At 44.0% G+C, this 14,404-nt stretch overlaps 1 protein-coding gene across 1 annotated transcript; it reads left to right on the plus strand.

Moving 5' to 3' along the window:
- Nucleotides 1-3,974: 3,974 nt before the first annotated feature.
- On the plus strand, nucleotides 3,975-14,082 carry MTURN (maturin, neural progenitor differentiation regulator homolog (Xenopus)). Its single transcript, XM_010562381.1, has 3 exons — nucleotides 3,975-4,909; nucleotides 5,254-5,376; nucleotides 11,694-14,082. The coding sequence occupies exons 1-3, from the start codon at nucleotides 4,817-4,819 to the stop codon at nucleotides 11,802-11,804; spliced, it is 327 nt and encodes a 108-aa protein (XP_010560683.1). The 5' UTR covers nucleotides 3,975-4,816; the 3' UTR covers nucleotides 11,805-14,082.
- The last annotated feature ends 322 nt before the right edge of the window (nucleotides 14,083-14,404 follow it).

Below are 14,404 nucleotides of genomic sequence, written 5' to 3' on the forward strand. Positions count from 1 at the left end.
GGGGCTGGGGGACGCGGGCAGGTGCCGGCCCGGCGCCGCCGCCGGCTCCCCTCCCCGTCCCTCGCGGAGTTCGGCGGCAAGTTTGTGCAGGAGTGGCACCGGGAAAACAACCCCTGGCTTTGGGATTGGGGGGCTGGGGGGGTGGTGTGTCCCCCCCCCAGCCCTCCCGGTGCTGAGCAGCAGTGCGAGAAGAGTTAACCGAAAAGCGGCACCTCGCCACGGGGTTTGTAACCTGCAAAACTCCAGTTAACTGCAATGAAAGGGTTTTATTTTATTTAAAAAAAAAACCTAGCTCCTAGTGCAGACCATTATTGTAGGAATGTTGTAGGTCCTTCCCTTGCCGGAGCAACTTTCATCCCTAGAGCTGCTTGACAATTAAATCCCTTTCCAACAGGTAAGTGCAGTATGAACCCCTTTCACAGATGAGTTCGTGGAAACAAAGAACAGTGAAACGACTTCTTCAGGACCACAAATCCCGGCGAGCAGGACATTTATTTATTGTGTTGGGCAGATGGTCATGCTGAATTATGAAAGAAGTTATCTGGAGTTTAGGTATGCATCTGTCCAGGGATACGTGAGACCTTCAGCCGCTGTCCTGGCCGTGGCAGTGGAGCATCTCTGGGTGTGGATTCTCCTGGTCCACAGTGGGACCAGCCCTGCACACCCATCTCCCAGCACCGAGGAGCCCGTCAAACCCCAGCACTCATTCCCTTCTGGAGATGCCTGTGCTCGGAAGGGGCCATGCCTACTGGACCCTTAAGCAGGGATATGTACGAGTCCAATGCAGGACTAGGCTAAAGCTGTGATTGGATGCTAATGATACTGGAAATTGCCAAGAAAGCTCATTATTTTTCTTAGATGTGTATTGTTTCTTTACATGCTGCTCAATAATCGAGCGAACTCTTTCAAAACAAGATCTAGTCAACTTCTTTTAAAAAAAGCTTAAGCAGTTTCAGGCCCTATTCCCATGCTTCCAACACTGGCCAATTTTTGTGGGTTTGCAACCACATTTTCCCTTTTCTTTTTGGCAAATATTTTCATTCCAGGGTTGCTGTGGGAAGGACTCCCCGCCCAAAGCCACCAGTAGTAAAACTGAGCAAAAGGGCCAACTGCTGTCAAATGCAAAACATAAACAGTGGAAAACTAGAGGCAGTGTTTTCTTCTGTCTTTTTTTGGCGTAACTACTTGAGGCACTTTTTGTAGTATTAATACTTTTAAGACAGGCAGGTAGGTGTCATTCTTAATTCTTTTCCTGTTGATGGTGTCTCTTTAATGCGATTAAGAACCACTAATAAGCTGATTCACCAGCATCGTGTTTTCAGCTCCTAGTGCACTGTGGGGCTTCATTTCTGCTCCCAGGTTGGCTATCTTGTGTTTTGCAGTCATTTTCTTTTTTTTATGTTCCAGAAGATAAGTTTCCTTTCTACGTGCAATTACAGGCTAAAGTTTATTTTAAGGAGACTTACTTAATACAAGCCAGGGGACTGATTCGCATTTGCACTCCAGCCTTATTGCATGGCTTCAGTAACACGGAGTGTGACAGCGAGTAAATATAAACAGAATTCACAGTGGCACACTTTACGGCCTTTTTACACCCTGTGACTCTTATAAAGGAGCCTCACATTTAATAAGCATCTGGTGCCTGGTATTCTTGTTCTCTTTCTTTACATCTTCATTTCATAATAATGCAACTTAAAAAGCTGAAGCTATGTAGGAGGTGCCGGAGAAGTCCATGATAACCCACTTGTAAGGAGGAAATGATGAGCATGATGAACTTAAAAGGGAGGAGGAGAAAAACATGGAAAGGTTGCCAAGATGCAAACTGGGGGAGATTAACTCTGAATTTTCTATAAAATCAGAGATTCCAGATCACAACAATCATATCATTTTGATTTCCTGTAAAGGTATCATTAGGCTAGGTTTTTAGTGTGCCAGGGATGCAGAAGACCCATCTAGATGCCTATTGGCATTTTCAGTACCACCTGGACACTAAAACTCTCTGAATCAGCATTTTAGATAGCTGAATTACATATAATTTAGCTCTTGAGGCTCATGGTGTTCTCAAAAAATTAACTTGACTTGTGTAGCCATAACCAATGAGGGTGGGGGTTGTGATGCTATTCCTTATAGTCTGTCAGTTGTTTTGTCACTGTGTTATTGCTGGTATTCAAATTAACCGATAAAGCAAATAAAAATATGATGCCACCTTGATGCAAAATATTCCTAAAATATTTTAGAACAGAGTCGGCGAGTGTGAATATTTTCTTCAAGTCCAATTACCTCCACAAAGAAAAAGTTTTGCTGCCATGCTCAGCAGGTGGGCTGGTTAGAAAAAGGTGGTCCAGCAAGTGACCTTCTCATCCAGCAACACCGAATCATCTAAAAGCGTGAGGGAAAGCAAACCCCTCCAGATGCAACCCTATGAATTGCCTCAGCTATGTACTGTGTGTAGGTGCTGAACTAAATAATTCAACCATGATCCTAGGTCAGCTGAGGTGGAAATTAGTGGCTCTGTGCTTTTGTAGTGACACAAAGCAACTGTGAGCAAAACTGGGCAAGCTTGGAAAACACATACTCAGATGATGAGGTTAATATTTTTTTAATTGCGCAGCCATGGCTGAGCACTGTGGTCCACTGGTTTGCCAACAGCCTGCTTCTCTGACTGCAAAGAGATCCTCAGGCATTGGGGGGGGTTCCAGGAAAAACATCTCTGTATGTACAGCCTCACTGACTGCTCTAACTTTCTAAGCAGGAGCTGAATCCTCAAATTACGTTTGTTTTTATTTTGAGAAGCCAAAATTCCTTTTGCAGGTTCCTCTGGAGAGGCATGAGTCAGTGGTGAGACTCAGTTCCTGCACTGCCTCAGTGCAGCGCTGAACATCCACAGAGACCTGTAGATGCAGCTGAACTTATAGGTGTTATAACCCTGGTCTTTATTACGGCTGAGTTTTCGGCTGGGGGGGAGATGAAATCAAGCCATTTCTGAGTGAGATGTGTGCACTAATGGCGTGTGTGAGTGCATTTGTTGCTACAACCAAAGTTTTAAATCTTTTGCAGATGTGGAAATTGTTGGAAGCCTTACTTGCTTACTGCCTTATGATGTTATGCAGAAAAGTCTCTTCAAAGGCTCAATGATCAAGTTACTCGCTTAGGTTTTCCCCTCGTGCTAGATCATCTTATTCTGTGCTACTGCTGACAAATTCACACTGGAGTCTGAAAAGTGGTACAGCTTGAAAAGAGACTGTAAAAACATGATAGGACAACATGGGGTTAACTTTCACGGGGGAACAAACTAGCTATTATTTATAAAAAGGCAGGGCCTGATTTTCATTTATGTGGAAGCTCCTGTGTATAGCTCTGGTAGTCAAAAGAAGCCACAACTTAAACAAGAATCAGGATGTTAGCAGTCATAATCGTTTTTTACATATAAACAATTACAACAGGTTTAGCATGAGCCATGAACTGCCAAGCTGCAACATCCAGCTCTTAAGTTTGACACAAAGATTAGAAGTTAACTAAATGGTTATTGCTAATGCCAAGTATTAAGAAATCCTGGGCCAGACCTCCAAAATCTCAAGGCTGTTCTTAAAATGTGATTTGAAAGTGTTCATTTGATATTTTAAAGAGGGTTCATTTGAGTTCACTTCATGTACCTTCTGCCTTTTTAGGCCATAGAAATCACAAAGTGCAGGCATTTTTTATATCTTTTTTGTAAATAGAAGCTGGGATTTGGTTGTATATTTATAGGACTACAAGGCCCATGACTCTAAGATGGCATGAAGTATCATGAGACTCGTGGTATGTGCCTTTGAGAGTTGGCAAGACTGTAAAGAACTTATTTTTATTGCCAGACTGGTTAAGAGATGACTCTGGTTACATGGAAAAAGCAGAACCTACTCGGTAAGGCAGGGCTCTTTTCATAACAAAACATTTCACTATGTTTATGCTTGTAAAATGCAACAAGCAGCAAAGAAAATGTAGGTCAAGTGAGGCTCATAGCAAGGCAGTTACAGTTTTCATCTTGAAGATGCAGCTTAGGTGATGTTAAGTAGTGTTTTCTTTCAGTAAGTGTAAAACTGCATCCCTGGCAGGTATTCACCATGGAACAGGAAGGCGACATGCAAGCCTTATGTTAGGGATTGAAACATCTGTTGTTCTTACTGTTTCCTTGTATGTTAGTTAAGCTTCAGAGAGACCCTCCTCTTTCCTTTTTTAAGCATAACCTACTGTTTATAGCACAGTAAAAAGCTGCACAGCACTTCAGGGAAAAAAGCTGCTGTGCAAAAACAGAGGTGTAAGAGTCTTAAACCAATTTTGCAGTGTTACACTTCTCTGTGTAGCAGACTATCTTAAGACAGTCCCATGCACAAAGCCTTCAGAAAGAAGGTCTTTAAAAGTATGTGTTAGCTTGTGCTGCGTGCTGCCCTTGTGTGCAAGAAGCATTGTTGCCCGAGTGCTTCCACCATTGCTCATGAGCTCTATTTCAAACAACCTTGTTGCAGCAGAATAAGTGTCAATTTTGGGAGAGGCTTCACAGAGCCAGGCTGGGGAACCAGCAGCTGCAAAACAAGAGCAAGATGAGAGGAATATCCCAAGTGGATTTAAGTGTGCCTGCCTGGGAACAAAGATTCAGGTCTAGCAGAAGTAAACCTCAAAACAGGGAGGGAGACATGAAGTGTCAGGATGTTGTGAGTGCCCAGATTTCTCTCCTTGGCTCTGTGTCTAAGGTGCAGGTATATTTTGCATCTTTTCTTCTGCATTGTTGAGAGAATTACACATCAAGTTCCACCTCCAGGGTCACATCACACTTGAACTAATGCTAGGAAGACAGAGAGATCCTTTAGCTCTTCCTGAGGGATTCATTGCAGCGGATGATGCAGAAGAAGAAAAAACTCAATACGACTTCCAGGTTTGAACAGGGCTGATGTCAAACAAAAACACCTTTACTCATAAAATGTGCATGTGCAAGGCATGTGTATCCTTCGTTGCTGGTGCAGTCATAAGGCTGCATTCTCTTCTGGATCGATTTCCCTGCTTTCTGATGCATCATATTAATAAAATCAAGGTTTCTCCTCAGAAGCATGGCTTCTGAAACAGCCTGCAGTGCCCGTCCCCATTGTGGGTCTGAACAGCAGGCGGCCCAGTGTAGTTTGGCAGATGTTTACAACATGTCACCTTATAAAATCACGTGGAAAGGCCAGCGTGAATTCCTGTTAATGCCTTTTCTTTTCTTGTATTGCTGTTGGCTTTCAGCATGTGTGGAGCGAAAGTGAGGACTGCTTACCTTTTCTGCAGCTTGCACAGGATTACATCTCCTCCTGTGGGAAGAAGACACTCCATGAAATACTGGAAAAAGTCTTCAAATCCTTCAGACCCGTAAGTGCCTCTTTTTACTTCTAAACATTGACATTTACTGGTGACTTTTAATAGGATAGCACTGGATGGAGCAAGGCAGTTTTTCTTCTGCAGGGACTTACATCTCCAGTCAGCTGCATGGGCACAGGGATGTTAGCACATAAGCTACTATCAGGCAATTGGAAATTGTTTCTTGGAAGCCAGCTGCCTTTTTATTTCCATTTCTGTGTTTGAGAGGATGAGATTCCTGGGCAGGGTGGGAGCCCAACTGGTGCAGCAGCCGGTGGCACCAGCTCCCCAGCTGCGCCGGGGCTCTCATCCTGCTGATGCAGCGCTGACTCCGAGGAACGGGATGCGACTCAGCGCTGCGGGACTTTGTGGCAGAGTTATGTCCTGGCACTGGAATTGGGGAGTTTTGCAAGGATCTGAGTAGCGAGAGTAAACCTCTGGGAAGCTGGAAATACGGTTTCTCCTGAGAGTGGTTTTTTTTTATTTTAGGGTTGGTTTTTTTTCCCCCAGGTCGTCCAGATTTTTCTCTCGGGATGGTTGCCACTTGGTATTTGCAAATGCCAGTTTGGTCACTGAGAAGAGGTTGGAACAGAAGCTGGGTTTTGGCGGGGGGGGGGTGGTGGTGGTGGTGTGTATTTTTCTGGTTTGCTGCTACTCAGCTTTCTCTGTCCTTGTTTAACACTAAGATTTTGGTCAAAGCCCGGGTTGCGTCAGTGAGGTGACTTAGGCCGGCTGTTGTCCTTCATTTTTGCCAAATCCTCCCTGTTGCACAGCCTCTCCTTTTGAGAGCCTTGGGCTGGGTAAGGGGCTGGTGCAAAGCAGAGCAGAGGTTTGTTGCCAGAGCCACGGTCCCGTGATGTCCATGGGAAAGCTGACCAATGGACATTTTTAAACTCAGCTGAAAATATAGACCTTTTTCCCTCCTCTCTTTTTCTGGCTGACTAATCGAGAAGACTGAAAATGTATCCCAAGTATTTAGAGTGAAAATGAGGGCCTGGAGTGCCGATATGAAAACACCGGCCTCCCTGCGTTACACCCTTGCATTGCCTTGCTGCAGACTGCCGCAGCTGGTCGACATAAAAGAGCATCATTTTAAAGAATCCTTTGAGAGACTGGAAATAAATAGAACAGATGCACACTTTTCTTAGAAAGGACTGGAAATCTGATCCATCAGTACAGCTGCTTGTAATCGTGAAAACATACAAAAATATAAATATGTTTCCCAGAACAGTATTCAGCAGTTGGATCTTCATAGCTGTTTTCTCCTGCTCAGAAAAGCTGTGTCTTTGAGGAGAAACTTCCATTGGTTAACTAAAGAGGACTTCAAAAAGACTTAATTAAATTGGTACAGATCACTTATTTCATTTAAACCACATTTATTTCAGCATAGCTTAAGTTGCTGAGAAATTGGCTTCAGTCAAACCAAGTTAAGCTACTCTTCAGAATAAAAAGGTTCAAAGCAAGGGGAGCCATTATGCTCATTTAGTCTGGGCCTTTCATTAATACATCACATTTCACCCCATGATTCCTACCACTGAGCACATAAATTGTGGTTGAGCTGGAGTGGATCTTTTCCAAAGACATCCAGTCTTGATGTAAAGTCTTCAGGTGACTTAAAGGATACAGCACTACTGGGCACTTTTTCTTCTCATCATTAGTTACGCTCCTGTGAAAAACTTTTATTTACAATCTGCATTCTTCTAGTTTTGCCTCCTAACTGTTGAATTTCATTGTGCTTTTGTCTGCTCAAAACCAGCATCCTCAATTGTCAGAGACCTCTTGCAGACTGTAGTCAAGTGCTTCTTCATTTTCTCTTGGATGTACCACAAAGATTAAGTTTCTCAGATTCTCCTTTGACCTAATATTGAGAGATTTGCATCAGTGTAACAAAACCGGGTTTATCATTTGAAGGATGGTTGTGTGTAGACAAGTCTAATAAGGAATGTGTTGACATTTTTCCCTTATTGTAATTAAAAATAGCACATGCATGGTAGGATAGATTTTTAAAAGTGAAGGGTGTTACCATAGATGTATGGAAACAGTTATTTTGCACCCTCAGGCCTTTGCAAGAACAAAACCATTTTTCATCAGTATTGGAAAATAATTTCCTTGGCATTACTTTGTGCTGTCCCCCATCCTTTCTCTGCTGGACCTGTCTTGCTAATAAAACCACCTTGCTGTCAGCTTGGAGGTAACAGTGCATTTGCAGGGCATTTCTTCTCCACTATCCCAACCAAGTCTGCTGTCAGAGACCAGTTTGGCAAATTTCAGTTTGAGAAATGGCAGTTTAGGAAAAATTGCTGCTGAAGGTCAGACTGGCCTCTTCTGAAGTGTCTGATGGTCCTGGCTACTCAATCTGAGACACTGAGGAGGGGCCAGGTTTTTAGTATGTGCTTGGTAAGCACCTTCTGAAAGTCTTTTCCATTTCAGTATTTTCAGCTGGACATCCAAGATTATTAAACAGTTTTCAAAGTCTTTGTCAGGGTCCTTCAAAGGGAAATGTTTAGAAGGAGACACCAGCGGTGCACCTGCAGCTCTCCATGCCCTCCTGCATGGCACAAGCATCTGCCCTCCTGCATGGCATGAGCACCTGCCCTCCCTTAACCAAGGGCTCCCAGACCGATTTTTGCCTGCTAACGCAGCTCAGCCTGCTCTGCACATTCATGGTAACAGCCCAGCCGTGTCTCTGCAGGCTTACCATGGGGCTTGCGGCATGGGAAGGGACTGGCTGCTCACGCTGCTGGGCCCCATGTTTCGGAGGTGGTGAGAGCAGGGATGCCTAGCAGTTGGCATCCCTCTCAGTGAGAGACAGAGATTTCCCTCTGCTTGCCGCTCTTCCCTGGGTGCAGGAGGCAAGGAGGGTGGTCTGGAGGCTGCTCACCAGCCTCCACTGCTCTCAGGCATCTCTCCCTTAAGATTCATGGGCATAAACACAGTGCCAGGGCAGGATATTTATTTAGACAAGGCTTTCAAAAAGTGTCGGTTAACCCTCGACAGCTAAACCGCATCTCTAAATCCTGCTCTAGACAAGGTCAAGCTGTTTCTTTGCTGAAGGTGGTGGGGGGTATGTTGTCTCTGCCCATTACTGCCTTCCTGCATTGGTTTCCACAAAACTCTGTCATCTGCCTTATTATCCACTTAGGGAGCATCCAAAAGTGCCAGACACCATGCAGGTACATGAAATAATATCAATAGCACTGGGCTCAAATACCACTATTTGCCTCAGAGCATCTCATCTCCTCTGATGCCTTTGTCTCTCTGGTGCCAGCGGTGTCCATGCTGGTGCCTGTAAGCACATCTGCCTGGAGACTAAGCCCTTCACACTGGGATTCAACAGAACCATGTTATCTCTAGTGTAGCATCATGTGGACCACTAAAGCTTGGTCTTGTACTTGGCTTATTTTTCAGTGTGTTTGTGTGTCAGCTTTTGGTAGGAGGCAATGTCACTCTGCTTTCGTGAGTTTGCAACTTAAAAGTACTAGGTTATTTGTATGAAATCAGGGCATTTCAAAATAGTTAAGACAAGAAAGACAAATAAAAAATAAAAAATGCCTGAGGAACGTTGCACCAACTGGCAGAGTTTGCAGAGAACCAAAACATGAGTCCTACAGTTCAGCAGCAAATTCCAGGGCTCCCTGATTGAGCTCACCTTCAGCCTAAAAAGCCTACATCTGAACTGGGGAGTCTGCAGTGTAAGCCACTTATCCCGTATTCATTGAATTCATACACATCCCAGTGACCTCTCCTTTGCCTCCAGATGGGTAGTTTGGCCAGCAGGAGTAAAGAGATGTAGTTCAGGCGGTGCTGCTGCTGGTCGCCCTCCCTCCTCACCACCCTCCTGTCCTCCTTCTTGCCACACATCCCCACCTGGCAGTTTTGTTCCCCTTGGCTGTTTGGCTGATGGATCAGCTCTCTCTTTCTACACCCTTTTCCTGTTTTACCTCTTTCCTCCTTGTTTTCGCTCTCCATTAAAGTCCTTTCAAGTCTACCATAAAGCTGATACTTTAATATAAGAAGTAGATATGGACTAGAAGCAAAAACTAGTGTGTTTGAAAAAAGACAAGGTGGGAGTTGGTCTAGGGTCAACTCAGGCCACCTTCATAATCTTATTTTGTCTTCATCTTTTATACACCCTCCTTCTGTTTTGACCCAATGTTTGTAGAGCTCCCTGCACTTTGGACCCTGATCCTCCATCCTTGGGGTCAGGGTGTGGGCTGATTTGTCACTGCAGTCTGGAGAGCAGTAAGGGGTTAACAGTGGTGAGGGACCATAGTCCTGTGGGAAGCAATGAAATGTGACCCCTAAAAGCAGGACCTGCGCCTAAAAGCAGGACCTGCATGGTTGAGGTCCTTGGTGCCTTGGAATATCCTAAAGTGTCCGTGAGAGAACAAAACTGTGCCTCTTTTGGAGGAACATCCCATCCCATCCCATCCCCATCCTTCCTACACTCCATAAAACCGCTAACGTCAGCAGCATCACTCTTTGATTTATGCTGCACCAGGGAGAGGAGAGCTGGGTGTCCCAAGGGCGAAGGGAGAGGGGATGTGTGAAAAGCAGGGTGTGCTCCCCATCCTTCAGGATTGTGTGTGTCTTTGCAGTTCTCTTGGTGTATGTTGTGTTTTCTGTGCTAATTTTGCATGGGAAAGGCTTACGGTATCCCATAAAATGAAGACTCACGTGGCTCATTTCCCTGCAAATCAAGGAGGGATTGTAATCAGAGCTGAGCAAAAAAAATGTGATCAAAGCTCTTTCTGCTGGGTGATATAAACAGAGCAGTACAACACTCATGTTTACTTTGAATACACCAAATCAGTTTAGCAAAAATAATACTGGTGGATAAGAAAATCTAGAGGCCTCACTTCTGCATTTTAAAACCTGAGTGTTTTAGTTGTAGCTTCAATATGAAACAAAACCCCCACATCCTGAAAATGAACCAAGTAGCTTCATGTTCAGCTAAGCATTTGATTTGAAAAATATGTATGCATAGGAATATTTACTCTTTGTTCTGCTCAGAAAACATTTTCAGCTTGGGGTCTCTCTGTAAATATTTTTAAAATGCGAAGGAGGGGGTTTAGTCAGCAAATTCTCCTTCCATTTCCCTGCCGAAGAAACCCTGTAACTAAAAAACTGGTTTTCTTCCAGTAACAGTGGGGAATACAAGCTTCATTGGACCCAGAGGCTAATTCTGTGCATTGTATTTGTGTCCACTGAATAATTTTGAATGTTGATCACAGACTAAATTAATTTAGGTCCCTAAAAATCTGCCTCGTCACAGCCTTCTCATTTTCATGCTACCACCTAGCGAGTGTCACCCTCTTCCCGATTTTTCTGGGCTTTGCCTCTTTCGAGAGCTAACAGCTGCGTCACTCTCCAAACAGGATGTTGCATGCATCTGTGCTGCTCTTCCAGCCCTGGCAAGCTAAATACATGGTATTCCCAATAATGCCTGGCATACAATTTTGCTTTGTGGCTATTAATAGCTGCTCGTGTAGGCTTCTAATATGAGATTTCCACAACAGATGCATTATTTTGACTATTATTTGGTTTATCTGTCTTCCTGACTTCTGTTGGCTTGGCAACCTTTTGGAGGAAAGGGGAAAAGTTCAAACGTTGCTGTTTACTCCTTTTCCTGTAGCAAACAAGTGCCATTGCAGTGATAAAAGCCATCAGGTGGAAGCCTCCAGACATTGTCCAAGGAAGATGGACTGGCAGTTCTTCACAAGCCCAAATCTAATTTGCAGAAATTTAGAGGGACTTGGACAATTTTGAGTTGAATACACAGTATTTCTCACTGCGAGGGCTTCACCCAGCATGCAGGGCTTCTGGTGTGATGGATTGAAGGGTTCAAGAGAAGCACTGAACATGGTGGGATCTTTAGGTTTTTAGGGACTCCTTGCCTACTCCATATTAGCCAGTTCTGCATGAGAATGCTTTCTTCTTTGGCTTTTATAGGGTTGCTGAACACAGTCTTAAACCGAGATAACTACTGCTACAGTACTATCATGGTTCTTTCTGAAGTTAAACCACTGCCAAGTGTAAACACTCAACAATTTGTGATATGACCTCAGGGAAGAAGGTGAAGCTTTTTGCAGGTCCTTTGCTTTGGTTTTATTTATGTCCTGGTCTCTGAGCACTTAATTTGGTGTGAGGATGGATTTTCAAATATTTATCACAGGAGGGAGAGAAAGAGTGTCGAGATCGTTATGCAATACTATTATTCCAGGGTTTGAGGTTTTCAAGAAGTGGCACCTAGGTATTGTGTGAAGATTTGCAGCGAAGCTGCATGAGTGGGTAATTCGCTGTTACACAGTATTTTCTCTTCTTTGTAGTTACTTGGGCTTCCAGATGTTGATGATGATGCATTTGAAGAATATAACGCAGACGCGGAAGAAGAGGAACCAGAAGCCGATCACCAACAGATGGGTGTCAGTCAGCAGTGATCTTCTGAGAAGCTAAAAAAATTTGGAAGCCTTTGGTACCAGGTGGGGTCAGGTGGTCCCACGTTAGCCTGTTTGAATTCATACATCACATGGGGATATCTGGCTCCCAGGATAAAAGTTTTACAAAATGGTTTAAAAAAGAAAAAAAAAAAATCTGTGATAAGCTTTGCTAAGAAGTGACCTGAATTTTGCTCCTGCTTCAGTGGGTTTTCTATGGAGTTGTCTTGGTAGCATTCTGCCATTATCAGTCTAGAAGTAGTTTTGTCACTGACTTGTCTCTTCGATTTATGTTCGGGAGTGGCGTTCACTGACATGAATGTAGAGTACTGAGAATGTAGGAAGCATGTGGTGAGAGTGCTGAGTCCTCGTCGGTGACCTTTCCGAGGAAACCAGCGCAGAGAGCAAACGCAACTTGCGCTTTTCTTTTTAGTTCAACAGCTATGGTTTTTGACAAAGTACCAAACTTGGAGAGATTTCTCCTGAAAAACACTAGTTTAATATGGTTGGTACTGCAGAAGTGCACGTGAAGGCTTAACAAAATTAATGGAAAGTGGGAAGTCCAGGGGAGTATTGGTGTCAGACGTATTAGTGTTGTTTTACTGACACCCAAGTTTACAAGTGCTGGATTAATAACTGAGAGTAATTAGTATCAGCAGTACACATTATAACCAACCCTGGTTCTCCAACACCATTTGATCCAAAGCCAAATGCTGCTTTCGTACAAATCAATTAAAAAATAGCCATTGCCTATCTCACTTCTGCATGAAAACCAACTTTAAGCTTTGCTGTTTTTAATACACTGCTAAATTATTACTCAAACCTCACAGCATTGTGAATTGAAGTGCAACTTAACTTTGAAGCCATAGGGGTATAAACCAGCACCTGGCTCTTGAAATTATGCTGGATATGTTCCCCTCCCTGGGCCTTTGAGCTAGTCTGGACAGTTACACCTCGCTGGAGGGGAGCTAAAATACTACTACTTTGGCTGATACAAAAACTAGTGAGGTTTTACTTAGCTGGGGACTCGCTCCCCAGAGGGATTTGGTGGGGTCTTGGTATAAAGGAGAAGAAGACCCGTTGTATTTTATACCAATTTTGCATGGATTTAAGTGACTCGGATAAGTGTCAGACTGTGAAGATGCAGGGTCTCTTTATTTACTTGCCTTTTGTACTGAAAATATAAGAAGCAAAGGGGATTCTGTTGTAATACAGCTGTTTTCCATAACTGAGCAAAATGTTTCTAAATTTACTCCTTTTTTCCAATTTTTTAAAAATCGTGAAATGAAGGTCACATGCTTCAAAAGCCCTTTTATACAGAATTAGCTTTATAAAAACAAAAAGTGAGTGACAACTCACTCTTGGACAACTCCTAGAAACAACTCGCACCATTTTGAAAACCCTGTTGTTAGCGATGTCTCCTTTTCAATAGATTTTTTAAAGGCTTTTTTTTTTCAAGGTTACTTAAGAGAGCAAGTTTGCTTGGTGGTTTACATTTCTGATGATGGCTTGAGAAATGCATAGCACTTGATTTTTCCAATCTGGGGAAAGACCTTCCATAACCAGGACGGTGTGTCATACCTGAAGTATGCACAGAAGTGTCTGCAACACTGTAAAAGTTGGAGTTTAAGAATATGAAAAAAAGTGGAAGAGAAACAGAGCTTAATGCAACTGTGTACATTCTTTCGGCATGCAGGCATAAACATGGTAGTCGCAGCACATTTTCTATGGACTAGTGACGTGAGAACCGTGGCAGTTCATTGTATAACACTGTACAGCAGCAATAGGCTTTTTGCTTACTAAAATAAAATGTAAGACCAGTGGTTTCCATCCCTGCTTTAAGTCCCTAAGTTTTTCTTTCCTCTCCAGCTAAAACAGATGCCATAACCTTAAATAGAGCCTTGCTTTGGGAGAACCTTTCTCTTCATAGCATCCAGTCTTTTGGCTGCGGCTCATACGAGTAGATCTTTTGGGGCTGACTTTCCTCTGCTGTTATGTAATGCAAGACATAATTTGCAGTAGCGCAAGCTGAAGGCAAAGTCCTGCCGTTCAGGTTTGCTAGCCACTTGCACCCATTTTGCTTAGGTGCAGGTGGCCGGCAGCGACACGCATGTGCACGCACCCACACGCACACCAAACGAGCCCCGGGCACGGCTGCGTCGTGAGCTGGGCTGCGGGGTCGGTCTGACTGGGAAATAACCCTCTGCCTTTTTACAGACAGGCAGTTTTCCAGCTGGATCAATCCCACCGTCTGGTTCAGCGCGTCGCTGCACAAGATGAGTGCCGGCACAACAGAGGGGAGGGCGCAGGGGTGGACGTGGGTGGTAGCTGAGGACCTGCAGTTGAAGGTGCCTGGCACAGTGTTAGGGGCCTGTGGCCGCGGTGAGGATGCAATCTGAATTGGCTGAAGTGCTGTGAAGGATTGACTCCACAAGGCTCAGTAGAGAATTGGGCTCTGGGTGGCAGCGGCATAGGCAGGAATTCATGAAATGAGGAAAGACTGTGAGGTCCAACGCTTGTAATTGCATACAGGAGGTTGTAATATGTACTGTGCTCTGCTACCTTTCTCTGCATATTGATTGAATTGTTAATGGGCGGTTTAG

Source organism: Haliaeetus leucocephalus, unplaced genomic scaffold (assembly GCF_000737465.1).
Source record: "Haliaeetus leucocephalus isolate CR32 unplaced genomic scaffold, Haliaeetus_leucocephalus-4.0 Scaffold159, whole genome shotgun sequence".
Taxonomy (NCBI): Eukaryota; Metazoa; Chordata; class Aves; order Accipitriformes; family Accipitridae; genus Haliaeetus; species Haliaeetus leucocephalus.